Below are 25,587 nucleotides of genomic sequence, written 5' to 3' on the forward strand. Positions count from 1 at the left end.
AGAAGTGAGTTGAAAAAAGAAGGAAGGAAGAAAAATGCCAAAGTGACAACTGGGAGACAGTGGATTTCCTGCGGCAGCTGGCATAACAGAAAGGGCAAAAATGTATTAGGAAAATCTGTCCTGGACTCCCTGTTTATCTGCTGTCATAAGCCCCAGTTAACTTTTGTGTTATGGTCTCATGGCTCAAGTCCCTACTTAAAATCCTGCAAGATGGATGACCAGAATCTAAACAAAGCAAAGCAACAACAAGATATAACTTTCCTAAGAAAAAGTCTATTCATTCTGATAAGGAACTGGGTCCTTAGTAGTTGTGGTGCGATTTGACAAGATTCCAGAAATCTAAGAATACTTATTTTACACAAGAGAACACTACAATCCACTTCAACAAACATTTGGGTTGGAAAAGGATCATAATGAAGATAATAGGTGGAAAATGGTAAACTAAGACAGAAAAATTTTCACTTTGCTATACTGCCTGGAGTTCTATAATGTCTGTTACCAACTACCTTAAAAAAAATCAACAGTACACATACCTCTTGCACTCTCATAAATCTTCTGCACTAGACCTATCACCTAATATCTAGCTAAAAATCTTGTGTACTGAAGAAACTCAAAATTTATTATGGGAAGAGGTGGTTGGTGAACTAAAATAAGACTCCTCTGAGACATGAGGTGATCAAGAGGCTTCAGTTTACTGATAAAAGGGCCTTCTAATACTGGGAATCTGGGGTCGTTGAATCTTTCTTCAATATGACTGCCACCTACCATTGCTTCATCTGTTTGAATGGGTAAGCTTGATAGCTGAGTATATAATTCAGACCTTGTGAGAATTCTGCTGCTTATCTCACATGTTTCTATAAGGAAGGTTTTCTCTTCCTTACTGATCAGTGTATTGCTTCATGGAGTAACCTGACCTGCCCCTACTAGAGCCCCACCCTGAGACAGTCCGGCTATGTCCCTAACCCACTTGGTTCTCTTACCTCGCCCCATTGGACTCCCTAGTAAGAGGCCTTCCATTATCAGGAAGTTTTCTTCAAGTGACCTTCACATTAAACACATCTACTCTTAAGGATTGAGCACTAAGCAAGTGTCCTTCCAAAAAGAAGCTGGAATGTGGTCAAATACACTGCCCAAGGCTAGCTAACAGTCCAATCAAAGAAAACAAAATTTTCTTTTCTTCCTCTCTCAAAAGTAACCAGATGATGATGCCTTTTATCCAGAACCTGAAACTTGAAACTAAGACTACCTTTAGTTCATTAATTCAATATTATGTGCTAAAATACTTGATCAGCTAGACTAGAAAACTACCTCTAGTTTAAACATTGTTTCCAGTACTGAACAACCCACGAAAGAACTTCTGAAAACCTGACATATTTCTAAGCTAGGGCCAAAGCTAAACTTCTGCTATCACAAATTGCTCAACTGGATAAATCAGAAAGAAGGTAGGATTAACTAGATATAGAAGATTCCTATAATTATTTTTTTTTGCCCTTTCAATCTCAGTATTTCTCTGTATTATTTCTAGCAGCTATATACTATAAATAGAATAGCAGACTTAGATCCTGGTAAAATAATTTAGTTCTAATATCTCTATCTCCATACTCATCTCTATCTATCCCTATTGTTGATGTGAATGAATTCAGAAGAAAAAACATTAAAACAAAATTAAGAAGAGTCAAATTTATGAAAAAGGGTTGACTAGAACTTGTTAGTTAAAACTAGTAAAAGATTATATGTAGGCTTTATGTGTATACGTGTGTGTATAATTAGACTCAATACAAGAGGTACTGGAATACTTGAATAAGCTAACTGCCAACAGAAGGATAAAATTCCACTTTGCAGAAAAAGTCTAACATGATTTTAACTGACACTGTGTGTTAAGATGGCTTAATACTATATTGTGTATAGACTACAGCTTGACTGCTGACATAAAAGGGTCCTATTGGGGCTTCCCTGGTGGCGCAGTGGTTGAGAGTCCACCTGCCAATGCAGGGGACACGGGTTCGTGCCCCGGTCTGGGAAGATCCCACATGCCATGGAGTGGCTGGGCCTGTGAGCCATGGCCTCGCCTGCACATCCGGAGCCTGTGCTCCGCAACGGGAGAGGCCACAATGGTGAGAGGCCCGCGTTATCGCAAAAAAAAAAAAAAAAAAAGAGATCCTATTAAAGTCTGCTTTACATTTTGAAACTAATATGTCTAACAGGCAACTAAAAGCCTTCGGTTTTTATAGACGATATGGCAGGAAAAAAAAAATCCATGGTGGAAGCTCCTGGGAGCTACCTGGGAACTACTTTATAGTAGGAGAAATGGATGAAGTAAATTAAACATATCTTTTCAAGAGCTGAGTCAGCTATTTTTATTATTACCAACACCTCCCCAAACACACCATCACAGCATTTTTTATACCTCTTTCATTTTCCAACCACTCTTTTACCCCCTGCATATAAGGAATCACTCTACAAATAAAATTAGTAGAGCCTTGATATTAAAAATGCCTTAATAAGCACAAAAGATTTTATGTCATCTATTAGGAACTGTCAACCGTTCAATTTCATTTGTTTACTTTGAACATAAACTGCCTTTAGGAAAAAAAATTGTGAAAATCACCATTCTTTATATAAAGTATATTATAAAAATATTTTGAGTGGGCTATCAAGTTTGTGGGCTTTTTAAATTTTTAAACAAATGATATAACGTATGAATTACTGAAGCAATTATAAAACACGCAACTTGGGGCTTCCCTGGTGGCGCAGTGGTTGAGAATCTGCCTGCCAATGCAGGGGACATGGGTTCGAGCCCTGGTCTGGGAAGATCCCACATGCCACGGAGCAACTAGGCCCATGAGCCACAATTACTGAGCCTGTGCTCTGCAACAAAGAGAGGCCACGACAGTGAGAGGCCCGCGCACTGCGATGAAGAGTGGCCCCTGCCCGCCGCAACTAGAAAAAGCTCTTGCACAGAAACGAAGACCCAACACAGCCAAAAATAAATAAAATAAATTTTAAAAAACCATGCAACCTGGGGAAAAAAACAAAGAGTACTCAGTTATCTGAAGGAATAAAATACCATCTTTCTAACATGAGTGCCATACGGTTTACTATTTAGGGCCTCCCTAATAACCACAGGGATACTTCTGTTATCTGTAGTTCTATCAATCTTTTTTTTGTTTGTTTGTTTGTTTTGTTTCACGGTACGCGGGCCTCTCACTGTTGTGGCCTCTCGCATTGCGGAGCACAGGCTCCGGATGCGCAGGCTCAGAGGCCATGGCTCACGGGCCCAGCCGCTCCGCGGCACGTGGGATCTTCCTGGACCGGGGCACGAACCCGCGTCCCCTGCATCGGCAGGCGGACTCTCAATCGCTGAGCCACCAGGGAAGCCCTATCAATCTTGATTGTAAGTTTTCATGTCTATATTACATAAGAAGCAACAAACTAAAAAAAAGTTTGTTGGAACTATTAGAAGTAGGCACAACTGTTATATTAAGTAACAGCTGACTGCTGAAGAATATATATTAAAAACCAAAGCAAAACAAACAGAAACATCAGTGGCAACAACATATTATAATCTAGCACAGTAACAGACGTTCACAATAGTGGCCTTGTGTCATTAAGAAAAAGGAAGAATGTAAAAAAACACGCTTCAAAGATTCTGTTAAAGTTGTCAAAATAGTTTCAGTACTTGAAGGAAGAAGTAAGCTTCATAGTCTAAAATAATGCACTACTGAGTACTGCCTTATTCTTTAATGTTGTGTATCATCACATACACACTGCAAACCTCCTACAGTGGGTATTATGCATTGTAAGGAGATTTAAAAAAAACAGACACACAAAATTTGACTATGAAACATGAGAGTTGATTTCTTATCAAGTATAGCAGAATTTATCCAATACTGGCCTCTTCAAATTGACTACTCAAGGTAAGGACGAAGGGGTTATAAACACATTTCAAAATCAGCACTGCCTAAAACAATCTTAAAACAACTTATCTGGAATTAATTCTTGGTTTTGTCACATAAATCAGTTTTTGGAGGGCAAATCTCACTTATACCTATTGTTTACTATTCTTCAGAAATGCTGAAAATCATGACAGAACTCTAGGTGGGAGAGAAGAGACTTAAAAAAAAACTAAAAAGCTAAATGAATGGCATTAGAGGTCCAAGGAAGTAACATGTTTCAAACAGGAGAGAATACTTAAATATATAAACTATAGGGTTAATAGATACATCAACCTCATATATAGGCTTAATAATGATAGCTATAGATAGTTAATATATCAACTATAGGGTTGAGCAGCTATCTACAAACATTTTTGATAATTTGATTTACTTTACCAGTAAAAAACATGGGGAGTATGCACCTCAATATGTATATATTTTATTTATTTAAAAATTATATACATGTAATACTAAACATAAATATTACCTTTAGGCAAATATAAACTTGGGGAGAGATTCATAATTAGCAATAATAATCCATAATTAGCAATAGCAAATCCATACTTCACAGTTTTCCTGATAATTTCTATCTAGCTAGGGGAGTACTGAAATCTTGTCAGATCTGATTGGATTATCATTAAAACACCACCACCACCACCACCACCACCATTTCATAATATGGCTAATACAAAGATCCCACATTGTAAGTGTCAGTGTTAACATTTTCTTGTTGCGCATATGTTTTAAGTTTTACCTTCATTCTATAGTCTTATTTTATTTATTTTATTTTTGGCTGCATTGGGTCTTTGTTGCTGCACACGGGCTTTCTCTAGTTGCGGCGAGCAGGGGCTACTCTTTGTTGCGGTGCGCAGGCTTCTCATTGCTGTGGCTTCTCTTGTTGCAGAGCACGGGCTCTAGGCGTGCGGGCTTCAGCAGTTGTGGCATGTGGGCTTCAATAGTTGTGGCTCGCGGGCTCTAGAGCGCAGGCTCAGTAGTTGTGGCACACGGGCTTAGGTGCTCTGTGGCATGTGGGATCTTCCCAGACCAGGGCTCGAACCCGTGTCCCCTGCATTGGCAGGCAGATTCTCAACCACTGCGCCACCAGGGAAGCCCTCTATAGTCTCTTGACAGAAATCCTTTGTCCATTTTCTGAGAGTCAGTCTGTTATTTTAATAAATATAAATAAATATAATCCCCCCAAACCAGTTAGCCAGGCACAATAAACTTCAATTGGCTACAATATGCTGAAAGTGAACCAGAGGGTTGGGGTACCAGTGTCAGCTCCTTTGTGTTACTGGAATCCTGCAGTCTTCCTTCAGAGGCCTCATGCTATAGGTGATATGTGACCTTCTGAGATGCAATCCAAGTGATAGGCCCAGTGTTTATCTATAAATTAACTATTAGAAAAACTCATTTTTTTCTTACACTTTTAGATCAAAAAGAAAGGAAGGAAAGGAAAGAAACAGAAGTTTAATTATTTTCTTTCCTTCAGTGGGTAATCTTGAGCAAATCATACTTTGGAGAACACTGGGATAGGGCATAAGAATCACAATGACTGAGAAAAGGCTGTTGGTGCAGGTAGCTGAATTACAGGTGAAAAGGAATTTAACAGTATGGGACTCTAGTCAAAGAGGTCACCATCTTGCATATAAATGGTGGAGAAATAGATCTAGGAAAGAAGTACTTCATCTATTTTTTTGTCACTGGGTCCCAGTGTGAGGTTCTGACTCTGACAAGTCCTCTTGGAGAATAAAGAATAATCACCCCCAATTCACACTACCCCTCACCAGTGAGGGACAGAAAATGGCAAGATTTGCTCTTATATTTTTAAGTTATTTTTTAAACAGTGTTTTCTAAACATTATTTCAAAAACTTATTTTTATTGTATAAGAATATACTTTTTTATTGTTAACAATTCCAATGTTAAATAACGTGTAAATTTAAAAATTTAAGTTCCCCATCATATACCCAACCCCTTCTTCCTATAATCACTGTTTACTATACTCCTCCACATTTTTTCTCATCTGCAAAAAACATGGAATGCATCATAAATTTTGTGTCATTCTTCTACATTAGTTTTGTTCATGTGCTCTGTATTTAAGGTTGAAGAAGCAGTTTTATTTTTACAGCTCAAATGAAATTGATCTTAATATATACAAATACCGAAAGTATTATTATTCCCATGTCACTCTGGCAATTTCCTTTTATGTTCCAGTTCCTGTGTGAAGTGCTTTATGCATATATCATCTCACTTAAGCCTCACAAAGGCCTACAAGGTAGGTGCTACTAACAATTTATAGTTGAAAAAACTGAGACTGAAAGGTCAAGTAATTAGCCTGAGATCACACAGCTAGTAAGATCATGTACTGATTACTGCACTCGACAGTTCTGTTACACACTCACAAATTAGCACCAAATTTTAAATACTCCAGAATGCAACATCAGCTCACTTTGAAATAATGCATTCTCATTTTTAGAAGCTCATGAGCTGCCAGATTCCTTTATAGCTTATGTGAAAGAAACTGAAAATAACAGGCCCTTCACAAATAGTTTTCAAAATGCCCAAGAATCATACTGCCTTCTCCGGTAACGCTGATGTATCTTGATGTTCTGTTGTTGCCAGCCTCAACATATATACATCAGAATCTTTGTATAAAAGAGAACAAAGTTATTACTTAAAGTTATATTTAACTTAGAAGAATTAATCCCATAAACTAGGAACTTTTTTTTTTTTTTTTCTTAAACTAGTTGAACTGGACAGGGCCAATATAGGAGTTCTGTTTCTGATACAATAGATAAGTACCTCATTCCAACCAAGAGTTATAAACTATCTAGGTACAGTTGTTCAAAGAGCTGCAATTCAGAACACTATAATAACCTCGCCTATGTTCACCAACTTATCCACATGATGCTCAAGGGGTATCCAAATGCCCACCACCCTCTGGGCCTCAATTGTGTATGATATATACATATACTTCCATCATAGGACCTGTAACATGCCTCTGCATGCAGTTGTTTGTTTATTTTTGTCCTGTCCCCAAATTAAGTTCCTTATGTGATATACAGAGTCACTGAATACCCGAGCCTAGCAGAGTGTCTAGACTGGAGCAGGTGCTAATAAAAGTTTTCTAAATTAATGAACCTTCTTCTAAGTATTATTTTGATATTTACAGTTCTAAAAATTAACGTGCAAACTGAAAATTTAACCTACCAAGTAAGTAAAATAGTTATTTTCAGGTGAAAGATCTAGAAAGGAAAGAAAATAAACTTGTATGTAGCTAGGTGACTCATTAGAGAATGAGAAACATACTTATGACTCACAAGCTACCAATAAATAACCTAACCACAATGACTAATATGAAGAAAAAGAAAATAAAATACATACATATACAAATATTACAGCCTGAATAAGCCTTTTATTCAGAATCTGAACATCGCTATGCTAGGGGTGGGAGGTGTTACATAATCATGAATAGCAAAATTCAGTTTTTAACACCTGCTCTTCAAATGAACTGTAGCCTTTTACAAAACTTTAATTTTAAACTTAAAAACCTGCATTTACATTCACTATAGTGAATACAGTTTACATTCACTATAGTCCTTAATAGCAGTCAATACAAAAAGGCCTACAGGGCCACCTTTAAAAAAAAAAAACTTGTCTTTTCAAGGCTCACCCATAACTAACAAAAACTACTCTGCTCATTATTTTTAAATGGCACTAAATAAACAATAATTTTAAAAGGAAAAAAGGGATGACTTCTTGCCTCAGCTCAAACACAAGCTACTAAACATTAGAACACTAATGTCAACATAAGATGGGGATCCAGAAACACTGGCCTGGATAGGTATCCCATCTTCCTGCTCCCAGACAAATTTCATTTAAAGACTTCAAACCATTTCAGATACACAATTAAGAATCCGTTCTTAAAGATCTCTAGGGAATGAGATGTGCCAACCTTCCCATGTAACTCATTTAGTTGTTTCATTTCTGTATGCATTTAACCAAGAGAAAATTGATCTTTCCAACAAATTGATTAAAATAATGTGTTGAAGAGTCCTGTGGCACTTAAATCCAATTAATGAGTCAACTTTTCGGATTAGTATTTTGATGAATTGGATATTCCTAGGAAAGATAATTTGGGGAAAACTGACCCCATGTTAAGCTTTAATGTCGCTCTTAAGGAAAATACTAAAAAGCTAGAAACTGCTAGTGGTACAGTCTAGTCATTAAGGGAAAGATAAACACCTCAGATTTAATATCTAAAGTAAATGCTAAGATAGTTATCTATTTAAGATATTAAAAGTGACCTCATAGTTTGCCTCTTAAATGATTAGGAAACCCCAGCTGGAACTATCTGATTTGATATTTTTAATAGTGGAGTCCTTGCTTTTTTCCACCTGGTATATGGCCAGAGGGAATAGAGTTAAATGTAGGGCCTCATGGAATTAGCATATAAATACCATTATTTCTCCCACTTTTTTTATAGGAGTTCACATGTTTTAAATGTCCAGTCTCTTTGGGTTGCCCTTCAAGACGGAAATACATTGAGAATAAATAAACAGTCCTTAGGCACTCCCCTAGCACTAAAGATAATTACAAGCATTTAATGTAAAAAAAGATCTAAGACAGAATGAAAATTAAATGAGGATTAGAAATGGCCTTTTCGTCACGAACGTATTTCTAGCTATGCTGTTTTCCAAACCAAAGATTCTAGCAGAATGGTTAGTTGGTTTACTAACTAAACTGCTAGCCTCCCAAAGTGAATGTGTTACTAAATATTCATTTGAATTATCTCCTGTTTCACTGATCCTCAAATTTCTAAAGTAAGCTAAAAACATCTATATGAATTTTTGCTTTATTTAATAAGTAATAGAAGCCACTAGCATTTATATGTTGCTGTTCATATGCTGTTTTTAATCATAATAGAAGGCTGATAATATATTAAGCAATGAAACTCACAAAATTTTCAAAATTTTTATTTTCTTATTATAATTATACTCAGAAACTAAGGGATAAAGAGGAATGAGATCCTGAAGAGTTCAGTGAACAATGAAAAGAGGCAGCCTATAAACCTCTATTTTCATTACAAAAGTGGAATATATTCTACTGGGCCCAGCTGAGGAATAAAAATCAACTGTTCTGCCACAAATACACAATATACTCTTTAAGCTTGGTGTTAGATTATTGGATCAAGAGTATATGGGGCAGGGAGTTAGCAGGGCATCTGCAGGGCAAAAGAAACAAAGGGACAGAGAACACTGGATAAGGAAGCAGTGAGAGTAGTTGTAGCAATGGAACTGGCATTGTGTGAGGTCAAAAGGGGACAGAAAAAACTAGGAGAAAATGGGGAGATTGATAAAAAAAACTACAAGTCTTGATGAGGTCCAGCAGAAGATTAGGAGGCATTAGAGGCAGAAAGGTGGGAATTATGGTTAGAGAGAATGGCTACTGGAGTTTAAAATGAAATTCTAAGGGGCAAAATCCAAGCTGTGGCCACAGGAGTGAGCTGTTAAAGTGAAGCAATGGTGAAGATAGGGGAGGAAAAGTAAGGAATTTTAAGGCCAACTTGTTCCATATAGTCACTTGAAAACATTTAGAATGAAGAGATGACTTGGAATAGGAGGAGCAGAATCCTATCAGCCAGAAAAATAAAATGGTTTCAATAAAACAACCTATTTCAATCCTTGGGCTTTTCATGAACTCAAAAGGTTGGAACTTCTCTCCAATTAACTCAACATAGTAATAAGCAAGTTTAGGAGATACTACAGCTGTCTATCCAAATCCCCCTCCCCTTCTTCATTGCTAACAGAACCCCATCCCTGTTCAGTATCCACACTTGCCCTGGCCAAGCGCTCTAAGGGAAGGTGAGCCCATCTAGCTCCAGAGAGTGAGTTGTGTTTAGCCCCAGCCGATCCTGGGAATTTACTCCAGATTGATGCTGTCTATTCCACAGAGTTTCTCAAACTAGAAACTCTGAAGTCATTTTTCACTTCTTTCTTTTCCTCACCTCCACACATAAGCAGTCAGCAAACAAATAAGACTCATATTTGGACCCACTCACTGTGCAAGCATCATTATCTCTTTTAAGAGTATAGTTTTGCTTTAACACTTGTCTTGAAAATGTGAATTAATTCCAACACAATTGATATATTAGGTATCAATCTGAGCATAATGAGAATTTTGTGTTTGCCTATACCAGATTTCACCTGTGAGAAACAATAGGTCAATGCAGACAACTGTACTCAGGTGAACTTAGCTACACAGGAATACATAAAACACACATACTTCAAACATCTACCTGCGTTACAAGCCACACCCATCCCCATATGGTGGTCCAACTTTCCTTCCAATTTCAGACAGCCTTCCTTGTACCACTTGATAATAATTTCCAAGCTGCAACTCTTCTGATACCCACTTCCACTCAGAAACAGTATGTCTTTGTAAAGATAAAGTGAGAGATTTATCATATTCATGTATTTCTCCACCATTCAATATGTATAAAACTATTCTATGTTTTCAATAAAATTAGGTTCTTTTTATAAAACTATGTCACTGATGAAGGTTGTTTTTGTTTTTGGCTGCACCATGTGGCACGCGGAATCTTAGTTCCCCGATCAGGGATCAAACCCATGTCACCTAAACTGGGAGCGCCGAGTCTCAACCACTGGACCGCCAGGTAAGTCCCTGAAGTTTTTGACTGTTGTGCTATTTACCTATTTTCTGCATACACCTTAAGGTTTTTATTTCATACTTTTGCATAGCACAGTATTTTTTTTTTTTTTTTTTATTACTCGGACCTCTCACTGTTGTGGCCTCTCCCGTTGCGGAGCATAGGCTCCAGACGCGCAGGCTCAGCGGCCATGGCTCACGGGCCCAGCCACTCCATGGCATGTGGGATCTTCCCGGACCGGGGCACAAACCGCGTCCCCTGCATCGGCAGGCGGCGGACTCTCAACCACTGCGCCACCAGGGAAGCCCGCACAGTATTTTTTTAGGAATGCATTTATTACAATAACAGAACTGACTGAATATTAGCACCACTCTACAAAAAGTTAACCCAAAAGGACACCCATAACTCTATGTCCAAGATCTCCTCCTTTGCTGACAATAGAGCAATTCTAGCAGACAGAAGTTTAGTTTGTACAAGTGTGTTACAAAGAGCGTGATATGTTAAGGAACAGCAACAGTCTTCCATACAGCCAAACTCTTTCATTTCCTTCCTGAGTCCAGAATCTTGGTAAAGGATAAATTCCTATTTTGAATTCTGAGTGTGGTCTTATTTCCACATCACTTACATACACCACACAGCTGCTTTGTTGAGTGACTTTGTGTTTTACTTCTCACAGCAAGAGTGATAAGAATACGCTGATGATGATAAGGAAAAGGCAACAGATTAAGCAAAAGAAGATGTAAATTTGCCTAGTGAGTTTTAGGTTTCATATTTATAATTAAAGCTATCAAATATTTTTATATTAAAATTATTCAAGAAAAATAACTGTCTTTTCAACCATGAAACTCTCTACTCTCTAACTACCTTCCCCCCACCCCACTGTTTTTATTGCATGCTTTTTAACAATGGGGTGATTCCTTAGGAAGGCAACTACTGCTTTATGCTAGAGGAGACAAGCTCATTAGCATTACTGATGGTTAGAAAAACATTTCATTCCTTCTTTGGAACTGTTTTTAGCATCAATTTATGACAACACAAAAATCTTTTTTTATTACTTTATAATCAGCTATACTTTTTAAAACCAAAATTATTATTTTTCACCAGTTTTCATTCTCAATAACTTGGGGACAGTATTTAAAAGTCATCATCACCCTCAAGAAAAAAAATAGCTATCTACTCCTTGAGGATATATACCAGAATAAACTGCACACTCTAGAAAAGATACTTTTGAGGCAAAAAGCAACAGGGTTTCCCTTTCCCAGTCACCAACATATTTCAATGACATTCAGGTTGTATTCTAAGTGAGCTACATATAATGTGGAGGGCTCTGAACTAATATCCTTATATAATCTTAGAGAGGCAGGATGACACAGAAGCATGAGTCTAGAGTCAAAGAGACCTTAGTATTTTAAGTATGAACGTTCTTATCTGTAAAAAATGAATAGACAAGAAAAAAAAAAAGACAAAATGGTATCCACACCTCATAGTACTGCTATAAGGACCAAGGGGGAAAATGCAAGTATGGCACTCTGCAGCTCCATACTTAGTATACAGTAATAGTTAGCTATTATTGCTGCTACTGTTACAATCACATCTGTTATTTCCCCTGTGCATGAGATAGGGAAGCTACTGGTGACCACTGCACTGAACCTTTACTGGGGTGCACCCCATAAATATAAAAATTCATGGTAGATACTGGAAAGCTTGGCAAGATAAAGGGCAATCATCATACTAAATTTTAATTGTAGATTAAGTTTCTTAAATATTAAAAATAATATTTCACATGCAATAAAAGTCCAAGTGTAGGTGTGTGTGGGGGAGCTTTTTCCATGGCCTTTCATTTAAAAAATATAAGGCACCTGCTACAGGGGTCACTGAAGAGTACCCCATCATAACTTATATAATCTACTCAATATACACAAGATAATGATGGAAGGTTAGCAGCATACACTTTGTATGAATAGTGGTTTTTACCTTTTATTTTACATTGTTTTAGGCACTACAGTTTTAAGCCCCTCAAAGTGCTTTTTTATACTAGACTGTCACAATAAATGCATAAAATATGTAAGAAATCCTATACTGTATTGATATATGCTGACTGTTATTGTTAGTAGTACAGATAAACTTGAGAGTTGGTGAAAGCTAGGTGATCACCAAAATTATAATTTTAGGCAGTCAATAGCTCATATATTTCAAAATGATTTCCATTTGATTCTTATTTACCCCCTCCTTCTCTCCCCCTCAAAAATGAATAATGGTGAAAAAGACATATTCTAAGCTTTTCTTTCTCATATTTACATATTCTAATAGCAACAAAAACTATTAAAATTTAAACACAGAAACTTGAGTATTAAAGGTTTTCAGCAAAACTGGCAACAAATTTATTAGCTTTCTGGTTGTCAGAAATAATTTGTTGAATCTTACTGTACTCATTGAGAAATGTGCTCCACAGATCTACATAGCTACCCATATTCAAATTAATAATTTTAAAATCCTGGGCAAGGTATAATAAAAGATTAGTTGAAAAGAGGACATGCTATAAAGTTGCTACATACTAGTTTTTCAAGTAATGTACCAACATAAAATGCTTTGATGATATAAACTAACAATTCATTGAGGCAAAGAACTCAAAATGCCCAAACATGAGAAACCATATATTTGACAGTTAAATCAAAACAGCACCCAAAAAACATCAATTGTGTAAATATTTTTTGAAATAATAAACCACCTTTTCACAATAAAAATCTGTATTCCAATTCCAAGACAGGCACAAGTTTGGTTTATATGTCAAGTAACTTCTTTCAATTACAGTGAATCAGTGCCACACCCAATCTCAGACTTTAATTAATTTCCCAGGCAAACAGAAATAAACACGTTCAAAGAAGGGTCTTAGCTGTAAAGAATGAAGTAAGACTAACATACAGTAAACAATTTATGAAGTCATGTGCCTACTCAGTGAGGAGCTGAGTCCCTGGCCCACTCTTACATTCCACTGCCCATTGGCACGCTGTAGAAATTAAAGGTTTAAATCATCCTAGTAGTTCTATGATGACTTATTTTGTGAACTCAGTTTTCTTCACCAAAACCCCAAGAATTTTAAGTTCAAAATAAGCTTGGTAAGAATTAAGCACAACTAAATATGGCATAGATTAATGGCCTCTCTTGGGAATATCGGGGACCCTCAGTAAACACTTAAATTAGTTTTATCATGTTACTTAAATACCTACAAGTATAAAACTAGTAGAAATAAATGCCTTATGGTTATAGCCCTTAACTTGAAATCAAAGCAAAGTTTTACAGTCTTTTTTTTTTTTTTCCTGGGCCATGCTGCTCAGCTTGTGGGATCTTAGTTCCCAGACCAGGGATTAAACCCAGGCCCATGGCAGTGAAAGTGTGGAGTCCTAACCAATGGACAGCCAGGCAACTCTCCTCAAAGCGAATTTTTAAAGAAAATTGAAACAAATATTAAAAACAACAAAATTCAAATTAACAATATTAATTTAAGGTTTGTTAAAACTAAATTGCTGAATTTACTGTATAAAGCTGTAGCCTCATATCCAGTTCTAGATTTAATTTTCTGTATTTTTATTTTAATACTAGTAATTGAAGAATGCTTGTTCATAATTCCATAAAACAGTAACTTTGAAGTTGACTCAGGATAATTAGGCCTCATAATTAACCAAAGTTCTGCAAAGAGCAACCAAGAATGACAATTTAAATAAAATATCAGTTGATAATTTTATAAAACTATCTTATTCCAGTGAAAGTTAATAATGTAGTATTGTTAATTGAAATTTGAATCAAATGGGTATCTAATCTGATAAACACTAGAACTGGAAATAGAAACATTTTTCCTTGCATGGAAACTATTGTACTATTAGTTATATGCTGCCCCTATACAGATGAAAATAGGATTCAATAAATATGCTTGAGTGGCACAGGCTTTTAAAGTTCATAATACTTCTTAACTACCTAGTAACCCAACTTGTCAGCATGTCACTATTCAAACTACAGTGAAATCTTCATTTGTACAGAACATGGATATCATTGGCTTCAGTTGGCATGAACACAATTTACACAGCAGTTCTCTACTACTGTAAGTTAGCCTATAAAATGATATGGCATAGTATCCTTATGTAATTTTAAGATAACCACCAAAATGTACACTAAAATTTTAAAAAATATAGAAAACTTCCAATCTCCCAAGAACACATTTGTGGACCCCAGAGAAATGAAAAGAGAAATCAATTAGTGAGGATCATGAAGAACATGGGCTTAATAAGCTAAGTGACAAAGAATGAGGATTTAATGAATAAAACTAAAGCCTTTAAAATAAGAAGTAAAATTAGAAAAGAGGTCATTGTAGACATGGAGAGACTGCCCAATCTGAAGCATGTATATTGAGAAATAGTGGGAAATAACGGGGGAACTAGCACGTAGAATTAATATTGAACATGGTTGGAAATAGGAAGCCATTAAAGATTTTAGATAAAAATAGCACTTAAAAAGAAACTTCTGGCAAGTACGGACTTTTTAAGAAAAGGATTTTGAAGGATGAAGAAAAAAACCAACACATCTTTTTCCTAAAAGTTCTGAAAGTTCTTTAGAATTTATATTACAATTTCACTTTATTATTATTTATAAATAGAGCAGGTAATTTTCAAAGTAAAATTTTTCTGATCTTGATTTTCTTCTTTAAAAATTGGTACTTTGAATATAAGATCATACTACTGCCTTTCTGTCAGAAAGGACATGTGCTTTAGACTTGTTACCAAGGAAGATCAGGATTTCTGAACTACCTTAGAAATATAGCAAAATCACATAAAGACAAGCTGACTGACATACCAGGAGCAATAAATCATGTTCCTAAGAAAATTATCTTATCAACCAGCCACAAAAATTAAAAACTCATCATTTTTCACCAGTCATGAGAATTTTCCTTTTTCACAAGGTAGCAAAAACTATTAACACATTTATTGTTAATTACTCAGGATAGACACCTTAGGGCCAAAAGTTAAATAATTGTAACTTAAGTTCCACATGTTAAACCTATTGTATAAAATTGGGTCCATTCGCCTGTATATAACCAGTCAAAGGCTTTATAATATGCAACAGCTCTATTATGAAACCATCTTTTCCCACACATTACTAATTATATAAAGTTCAGTTTTTTAAATAGACTAAAAATAGCTACATGTTCTTTGCTTTAAAAAAGAAATCAAAGTCACAACTTAATTGTTAAACCTGAATTAAGATTAAAATCAGATCTCAGGAATCCCCTGGCAGTCCAGTGGTTAGGACTTGGCTCTTTCACTGCCGGGGCCTGGGTTCAATCCCTCGTTGGGGAGCTAAGATCCCGCGAGCCAAGTGGCACAGCCAAAAACAAAAACAAAACAAAAAGATTAAAATCAGATTAGATCTTGATTGAGTTCCATCCACTTTAGGATTATGAAATCCAGGTTAAATTATCTAAATTCTTCCCTTATTCTAAAAAAAAATCACCCAAACACTATCCCTTTTAGATGAAAGCCTTTCTTTAACATATATTATAAGGGCATTAGTGAACTAAGTTCTGTGTGCAAGTATCTTTTCCAGCTGGTAAGCTTTGGTTGACATCTGATATGGTCAATTGCTGTCAGTCAAGTCCCAGGAGTTTCTGAGAAGATCCAAAATAAGAAATAATGATTTGTGTACTACTTTAACGTGTCTACCTCTAGAGATATCAAATGAATTGACTGTTCTCTTGATAGTAGAATGCCTCTTAGTGATTAAGGGTAAATGGGATTTCCAAAAGACTTTCAGACTATAATCCTTTAAGAATGTAATACTGAGGTTATAATGCAGTTTAACAAAAAAATATATTCTATATGAAACTATCAGCTTCATATATTAGTTTTCAGAACCAATTTAATATATAAAAGACAGAAGCCATAAAGTTTGTTGACTCGAAGTTGACTTTCCCCCAGTATTTTCCAGCATATTAAATATAATTTAGCATGTATGTCTGTGGTTTTCAGGGGCTCTCTGTGTAGACAAAGTTTATTCCTAGGGACCACATTTACTATGTCTCACTTCATAGGATACAGATTGACCTGAAAAGGCTCGGTGACAAATGCACCCCACAAGCATATACCCTTAAGGACTAGGTATTAAAACAGCAAACCTAATCACCAAATGATACAGGTAGAAGAGATGAAAGTGACAGTCTCTGGGCAGCAGGACTGGGAGATAGGGAGAGGTAGGGCTAGTGGTACTTAGACCTCTGAGCACATCAGTAAATTGATGTAATTAATAGCACTGGAGTCTTTAAACCAGAGGGCAGGTATTGCTATGATACAATAAAACTAAATTGGATAAATAAATCTGTTAACCAAAAGCAGTTGCTAAGCATCCATTATATGTAAACCACTGTGCTGAGGGAGTCAGGGAAGGCCCAAACATAAAGATATTAAATTAAATCTTTTTTTTTTTTTTTTGTGGTATGCGGGCCTCTCACTGTTGTGGCCTCTCCCGTTGCGGAGCACAAGCTCCGAACGCACAGGCTCAGCGGCCATGGCTCACGGGCCCAGCCGCTCCGCGGCATGTGGGATCTTGCTGGACCGGGGCATGAACCCGCGTCCCCTGCATCGGCAGGCGGACTCTCAACCACTGCGCCACCATGGAAGCCCTAGATCAGTTTTTAGTCTCCTTCTAGTTCTAAAATTGATAATTCTGTCTATATTAACTCATCTTTGAAAGCATATATATATACATATAAAGAACAGAGATAAAAATCAATAGAAAATAGGGCAGGTGGGAGGGAGATGCAAGAGGGAAGAGATATAGGGATATATGTATACGTATAGCTGATTCACTTTGTGATACAGCAGAAACTAACACACCATTGTAAAGCAATTATACTCCAATAAAGATGTTAAAAATCTCAATAGAAAAAATGTAACATTTACTCAACTGAATTTCTTTTAAAAAATATTTATGCCTATGAAGTACTCTACTACTTAAAATTGTCCATTTTTCTGAGTCTTCTTTGATCATTATCATGGAAATAAAATTTCAATTAAATTGAGAAAAACATGCAAACAAAACTAGCCACATCACCAACTCTTATTACCTTAGACCTCCAGCAGGCACAACCACTACACTATCTCTGTATCCTACCCCTTGTAAATTGAACAAAACAATGAGCTTCTATAGGAACCCTGAGCCAGACAATAATACTTTTATGGGGGGAAAAAAGCAAACTTTACTTTTTTAAATTTAAACCTTTCTGGTGTCAAAGTTAAAAGCTGTAACATGTTAGTGCATTTGTTTTACTTCTTCAGGATGGAATCATTTGCAAAATCACATTCTTTTATCTTAAACATTTCTATTATTTAGTTAGAAAACTTGTTGCTTAATATGCAAATCTCAAACTAGGGGAGGGAGGGAGGAAATGAAGCTCAACAAACACAACAAAATAAAGTTGCTTTGCAGTGTTGACGCTGCCAGGCTTTTTGTAACTCTACTTGAAAGTAAATGTGACTTGTCTGTAGAGAGTGCTGCTTCAGCAGTTCCAAATGAATTTCGAGTCTGTGCTCCATATTTTCTCTTTTATAAGTTTAATGTATTCAGCAACACTGAACTGACAATTTAAATAACTACATTTTTAAACAAAGGAAGCGTTGATGTTAATGCATGAAAATGGTCCAAAGCCCTGGGAGCCCCGGTTCCCACCACTGTTTATTCTGACAACAGGATATAATTGCTTACTTACTTGGCAGCAAATTTAACCATCTGCTTGCTTGCGTGGTCTCCCACGGCTGCAAGAGCCTGGACATTAAACTGCTGCTGACGTAGGACTAAGAAGCACTGCTTTCCTGAAGAAGACAGAAAGTACGTAAGTGTATTAAGGACATGCTACTTCAGGTTTTACAAAGAAAAAAAATGCTTCTTTACTTTATAATTGGGCCCAAATTTACTATCCCCAACAGGGACATACACATAAGTATCTGGCTTTGACAGCCGAAATTCCCATACTCAGTTGACAAGCTTTAAAGAAACCCAAGTTTCTCCTACACTTTTAAAATGCTTGTTATGAGGACGTAGGCAAAGCACCAATTTCAAAAAATATTATCAACCAAGAAAATTATTTTGTCATTGTATGGACTTATTAAACAAATTTCAAGTAACTACAGATCACTTTCAACATTCATTCAATAGCTAGTATATTCTACAGGCAAAGAAAGGTACTATGCTAACCATCATAAGAGCCTCAATGATGCAACCATAAAAGTGCTAATAAAGTGCTTAGTCACAAGAACATAAACATTCTACGGAGGTGGTTCATTTTATTTCCTACCAAAGTACATTTCAAAGAGCATTTAGAATAACAGGCTAGCTTATTTCCTGTTCTATTTTTCTCATTTTTCCCTTATCGTCTTTCTAATTCTTCATCCTTTATAATAGTTCCACTTTATTTTTTACTCCAAGTAGTTTGGTATTTTTTTAATTTTTAAAAAATTTTTATGTTTTTGGCTGCATTGGGTCTTCGTTGCTGCACACAGGCTTTCTCTAGTTGAGGCAAGCGGGGGTTACTCTTCGTTGCAGTGCGCGGGCTTCTCATTGTGGTGGCTTCTCTTGTTGCGCAGCATGGGCTCTAGGCACGCGGGCTTTGGTAGTTGTGGCACATGAGCTCGGTAGTTGTGGCACATGAGCTCAGTAGTTGTGGCTCGTGGGCTCTAGAGTGCAGGCTCAGTAGTTGTGGCACACAGGCTTAGTTGCTCTGCAGCATGTGGGGTCTTCCCAGACCAGGGCTCGAACCCGTGTCCCCTGCACTGACAGGTGGATTCTTAACCACTGCACCACCAGGGAAGTCCTACTCCAAGTAGTTTACTTTGTCTGTAAAAGATCATTCTCTTTATGCCCTATAACCAGTTTTATTTCTACATAATACTGGGCCTCTTGACTCCCCCTCCTTTTATAAGCAACTGTCATTCCTTATTCTTAACCTTTTGAAAAATAATATTCATAACAGATTCACCAGTCACTCACCATCTTTGTGACAGGTCTTTTCTCCAAAGTAGATCCTTTTTAAAAGTCTCTGATCAAGTTTTAGGAAACTACTTCCTCATAAAACAAGTTAAATATTTTCCAGACCACTTTTTTCATCAGATTGTCTTTCAAAACGTCAACAGGTTTTGTTGTTTAAACTGAGAATTATTTTTACACTGAGAATTAGCTTTGCCTCCCCTGGTCCCACCAAAAAAAAAGCAAAAATGCAAGCAAACTTATACTTAATACTTTCAACATACAGTTTTGAAATGCAAATCTGACAGCAATTGTGAGGTTAAAAAGAGGTTGTAGAGTGCCAAGATAGACACAATCTATGGACTTCTGAGTCATATATGATAGACATATTTTTACCACTGAATAGAATTTTTTTTCCCTTTCCTTTGGAGTATGGTCCAGTCACTAAGTAAAATCTTAAAAAAGAAAGTTACATGAACTGAACAAGTTCAAAGGGATTTTAAGATGCTGAATGGATAGAGAAATCTGCAAATGAATCAAATGACATTATCCCAAGAACTACTGAAACCATAGCCAGATATTAGCCCACTTAGAACAGAATGTTAGCCTGAAATGGAAGGTAATGTGCATGATTTAGTAAGTACTTTAGCTGCTCTAATAGTGCAGACAGAGGAAGCACTGACCTGGCTGCACTACAAAGCAATCTTGTGATGAACTCCAGTGCTACACAAAGACCTTGAGAGAGAATGGAGGGCTCTATAGTACTTATAAAGGGTGAGCACAGGAAAATATCTTTAGGTCAGCACTAAGGGGTGACATTTAGTGTAAGGGTTTGGTAAAGAATAAAATCTTTTTAATCAAAAGACATAGATAGGATCATATCCTATCATTTACTATGAAGGGGCCTACTGGAAAATATTAAACTAATTATGCCTCAGTTCTTCATCTGCAAAATGGGAGAAAATAACAGTATATTACTCATGGGGTTTTCTTGAGTTTTCATTTATAATCTTGAAGATTATGTAAGTAGTAAGTTTAGAGTTGTGACAGATACCCAATTAATGTTAACTATGAATTAATGTTATTAATTAATATTAATCGTTATTACTATTACTAATAGCACCACTGCCACTGCCACTAACTTATCTGAAGTCTGATGACCATTTCTGTTTCACAGCTGGATTACTATGCCCAAAAACTATGGTGGGTACTGGGAACACAAAGTAAATATTTGTGACACTTATGATAGACAATTATGTGAAAATAGTGATAAAGCCATACAAAGAGTACAATCATAACTTTGTGTAAGAAAGATATTAAAATTGACTGTGTAAGAAAAAAACCATCAAAATGTGAAGTTGATGGTATAGGAAGAAAAACACTAAAATGTGGCTACTAACGGATGGGGAAATCACAGGGAATTATTCTGTTCTTCATATTTTCTGAACATTCTACAATAACCATGTACTACTTTCCGAATCAGAAAAAATATTTTTTTAAGAGAACAATACGGAGCGCTTCCCTGGTGGTGCAGTGGTTGAAAGTCTGCCTGCTGATGCAGGGGACACGGGTTTGTGCCCCGGTCTGATAAGGTCCCACATGCTGCGGAGCGGCTGGGCCTGTGAGCCATGGCCACTGAGCCTGCGCGTCCGGAGCCTGTGCTCTGCAATGGGAGAGGCCACAACAGTGAGAGGCCCGTTTACTGCAAAAAAAAAAAAAAAAAAGAAAAAAAAAAAAGAAAAGAGAGAACAATACAATCAAAGAGACAAAGAGATAGGTACAAAAGAAACGTAAGGGTTGAAAGAAAATCGTGGCCATGTTCCAGATTCAACACAAGCAGTAAGTAAAACCTGGGAAGTTCAAGAGGCTAAACACAGAAGCAAATGCACTTCTAAGATCTGACATGCCTGCTAGGGAAAAGAAATCATGAAATCAATGGTTATGGGTAAAGTAAAGAATGTTCACTGTTCTCTTTTAATGTTTAATGTGTTTATTGTATGTAATTCTAAAAATTAAACTTTATTTTTTAAAAAAGCCAATAGATGGGATGAAAAGGGTAGAGGTGAGACCAATACCATCAGCATATTATATTATAAACCTACAGTAAGTAAAAATGTACAGGAACAGCCAGATTAATGCAGCATAAGAAAGAAGTGAGAACAGACCCTATTAGAGCAAAGAGATTCTAATTCTATATGGAATTCAGGAGATAAACTAAAAAACTGAGTAAAAACTGGAACTGAATATCAAACTGTACAATAGAAAAAGGGAGGACTTTCTAAGTTTCAAAATTATAGAACGTCTATATAGCAAAAAAAACCACTCTGGGAAAAATAATTGCTGAATGACACATAACCTATATGAGTTAATATCTTTAATACATAAAGATCTTAAAGATGTATGAGTAAAGAACACTGAGATCCCAATAGATAAATGGGTAATGGACTAGAACAAATACTCTGAAAGAAAAAGAAAAAAACCTAGTAAGTAAACATAAGGAGAAAAGTATTACTGGAAACGAAAGTAATGCAAGTTGAAGCAAACAATGATGATGACACATTACACCGTTCATACTAGTAAAGATTTAAAAATATACAATATCATACAATGCTTGGGAGAATTAAGTGAAAACCATTCCTTCATAACTTGTTTATAACAAGGTAAACTTGTACAATGCTTTCAGAGATCAATTTGGCAGTGGGCATTAAAAATGGGCTTAAAATGTTCTCTGATTCAAGAAATACATTTCTTAGAATATATGTTAAGGAAATTAAGTATGGAAAGTCTTAGTGACAAAGATGTTCATAAAAGCACTATTTAAATAAAAGAACTGAGGTTCTATTATCACTCCCTATTTATGTAGTCTTTACTACTGCAACAGATCTACATGTGACTCTAATGCCATGGTTCCAAGTTTTCCGTGTTCAAAGCACTTCTAAATACTAGAACCTTGAGATTTCCCTGGTGGCACAGTGATTAAGAATCCGCCTGCCAATGCAGGGGACACGGGTTTGAGGCCTGGTCCAGGAAGACGCCGTGGAGCAACTAAGCCCGTATGCCACAACTACTAAGCCTGTGCTCTCGAGCCCGTGCGCCTAGAGCCGGTGCTCCGCAACAAGGGAAGCCACTGCAGTGAGTAGCCCCCGCTCACCACAACTAGAGAAAGCCCGTGCACAGCAACGAAGATCCAACACAGCCAAAAATAAATTAATTTATTAAGAATAAATAAACAAATAAATACTAGAACCTCGATGGTACACTCAGAAAGATTTTTAAAAGACTTAAAAAATCAGTACTGGTTTCCTGGTAAACAGAGCTGTCCATTCAGGCTACCTCTCTCAAGTATTTTTGACACCAAGTTCTTGAAAGGTGTTAGTAAACAAAATTGTTCTTTCTTTCTCTGTCTCTGGTCGGTGATACACTGCAATGCATGATCTGGTTGGTTCAATGTCTTGCAAGGCATTTTCTTACAGACATTGGTAAGTGATAACAAGGGGCAATATGTGTGTGTGAGATCCCTTTTATGTGAATTTAAAAAACAAAGGATATGCTCATATTTGTAAATGTACTCTTTTCCTGAAAGAATACACAAGAAAAAACAGTGGCTATTTTGGGGGAAAACAGATTGTGATCTGACAGTAGAGCTAGATTTGTGAGACTTCTATTTGTCCTCTTTTTTAAAAAAATTGAAGCATAGTTGATTTACAACACTGTGTTAATTTCAGGTGTATAGCAAACTGATTCAATTATATGTATATATTTTCAGATTATTTCCATTATAGGTTATATACAAGATATTGACTATTGTTTCCTGTGCTATACAGTAAATTCTTATTGTTTATCTATTTTATATATAGTAGTGTGTATCTGTTAATCCCATGCTCCTAATTTATCCCTCCTCTCATTTCCCCTTTGGTAACTGTTAAGTTTGTTTTCTATGTCTGTGAGTCTGTTTCTGTTTTGTAAATAAATTCATTTGTATTACTTTTTAGATTCCACATGTAAGTGATATAATATTTGTCTTTGTCTGACTTCACTTAGTATGATAACCTCCAGGCCCATCCATGTTGCTGCAAATGGCAATACTTTATTCTTTTTTATGGCTGAGTACTATTTCATTGTGTGTGCGCGTGCATGTGTGTGTATGTATTGATATATATATGTGTATGGCACATCTTCTTTATACATTCATCTGTTGATGGGCACTTACGTTGCTTCCATGTCTTGGCTACTGTAAACAGTGCTGCTATGAACATTGGGGTGCATGTATCTTTACAAATTAGTTTTCGTCTTTTCTGGATATATGCCCAGGAGTGGGACTGCTGGATCATACTGTAGCTCTGTTTTTCATTTTATATCTTTCTATACTACAGGAAGTTAATTTTTACTATAGCCATATATATATATATATTTTTTTTTTTTTTTTTGAGGTACGCGGGCCTCCCACCGCTGTAGCCTCTCCCGTTGAGGAGCACAGGCTCTGGATGCGCAGGCTCAGCGGCCATGGCCCACGGGCCCAGCCGCTCCGCAGCACGTGGGATCCTCCCGAACCAGGGTATGAACCCGTGTCCCCTGCATCGGCAGGCGGACTCTCAACCACTGCGCCACCAGGGAAGCCCGCCATATATTATTTTTTATTCTAAGAAGCAATTATGTAATTTCTCAGTTTAGCAAAGAATTCTCACTGCTTACGTTAGTAAAGGAACTTTATAAGACACATTAATCAACTACTACATATTATTCATCTTTCTTCATGGAACTCCCCAATCAAGAGAGAGTTTATAGAAGAGAAATGAAACTCAATGTTCAAAACAGCTGAATGAATTCACTGCTTTTAGGTATTTTAAATTTAAATCCTTAGCAGTTAAAAATTTGTGTTGCATTTTGAGTCAAGTTTTTAGAAGAGGCAGTTTATTTCTTAAATTTACACAAGAGGTCTGTTTTAGAAAAATGTAAAGTTGGAAACCTTCCTTTACAGCACCAGGTGCAATCTTTATTTCTAAGCTGAAGAACAAACATGGTAGGCTGCCAGGACAAAAAAGTTTACTCTCATCTCCATTTTGGTGATGGCTCAGTAACGAAGTAAGCCTTGGTGGGAGAACTAGTTATCAAAGATGTGAGGCAATCTTATGTTTTCATCTCTTCCTACTGTCTTTTAGCTTGCCAAGCTCCTGAATTTATTATTTAGATAATGCACCTTCACTTCCTAATAAACAAGATTAACATTTTCCTTCATCGCTTATGTTAATCAGTTATGGAATAAACAGCAAAGACTTAAATGTTTTAAAGTAGTTTCCATTTGTTATTTTCCCTGAAATATTCTTGTATGGCTATAAGTTGATGTTCTGACCTTTGGTATTAAAAATCCTAAACTGACTACATAAATAAAGTAGCTATTTTGGAAGTATATGTTAAGTTTTTAGGAAGAATAATATTTAAATAGAATTATCTTGTGCCAATGACTTCCATGTAGTATGTATAAAATTTGAAAGGAACCATAGATATTTCAATTACTTTTTCAATATGCTCATAAGCTTTCACAATCGAAAGAAACTAATGTTAAGTGTATCACTAAGAGTTAAAAATTTCTCCTTGCTCCTATATAAAACTCTTGATTTTAGGGGTGTGAAGCATAAACCTATCATAGGAAATCTGATTTTTAATCTTTAAAAATGTATAAAACACTGCCCTTAATTTGAGGAGAAATATACAGATATTTGTTATATAAACAGACTAGGTTTTGGTTTTTTTGCTTAACAGGTTTCTAGTTGTCATACTTTTGACACTATGATTTTGACACTTTCATTTCCTTATTTATGGTTTTTTCAGAACTTTGCTTTACTTGAAATTGCCAGCATAGGTTGTTTGTCCAAGTCCAATTTTAATGTGATACTACTTCTGGAGTTAGAACACATGAATAATTCCAAGTAAGTCATATTTATTGGTATAATTTTTTCCATGTAAGGAAGAAGGGA

General features: G+C 36.3%; 1 protein-coding gene across 2 annotated transcripts in view; it reads right to left on the reverse strand.

Annotated features, from left to right (window-relative positions):
• The window catches only part of DARS1 (aspartyl-tRNA synthetase 1), a 67,848-nt gene that overhangs the window by 30,790 nt on the left and 11,471 nt on the right, over positions 1–25,587 (reverse strand). For both annotated transcript variants that reach the window (XM_059053693.2, XM_067025936.1), the window contains exon 4: positions 18,360–18,462. In XM_059053693.2, the coding sequence (XP_058909676.1) occupies positions 18,360–18,462 (103 nt within the window). The remainder of the gene's footprint in view (positions 1–18,359; positions 18,463–25,587) is intronic.

Source organism: Kogia breviceps, chromosome 2 (genome assembly GCF_026419965.1).
Source record: "Kogia breviceps isolate mKogBre1 chromosome 2, mKogBre1 haplotype 1, whole genome shotgun sequence".
NCBI classification, from domain to species: domain Eukaryota; kingdom Metazoa; phylum Chordata; class Mammalia; order Artiodactyla; family Physeteridae; genus Kogia; species Kogia breviceps.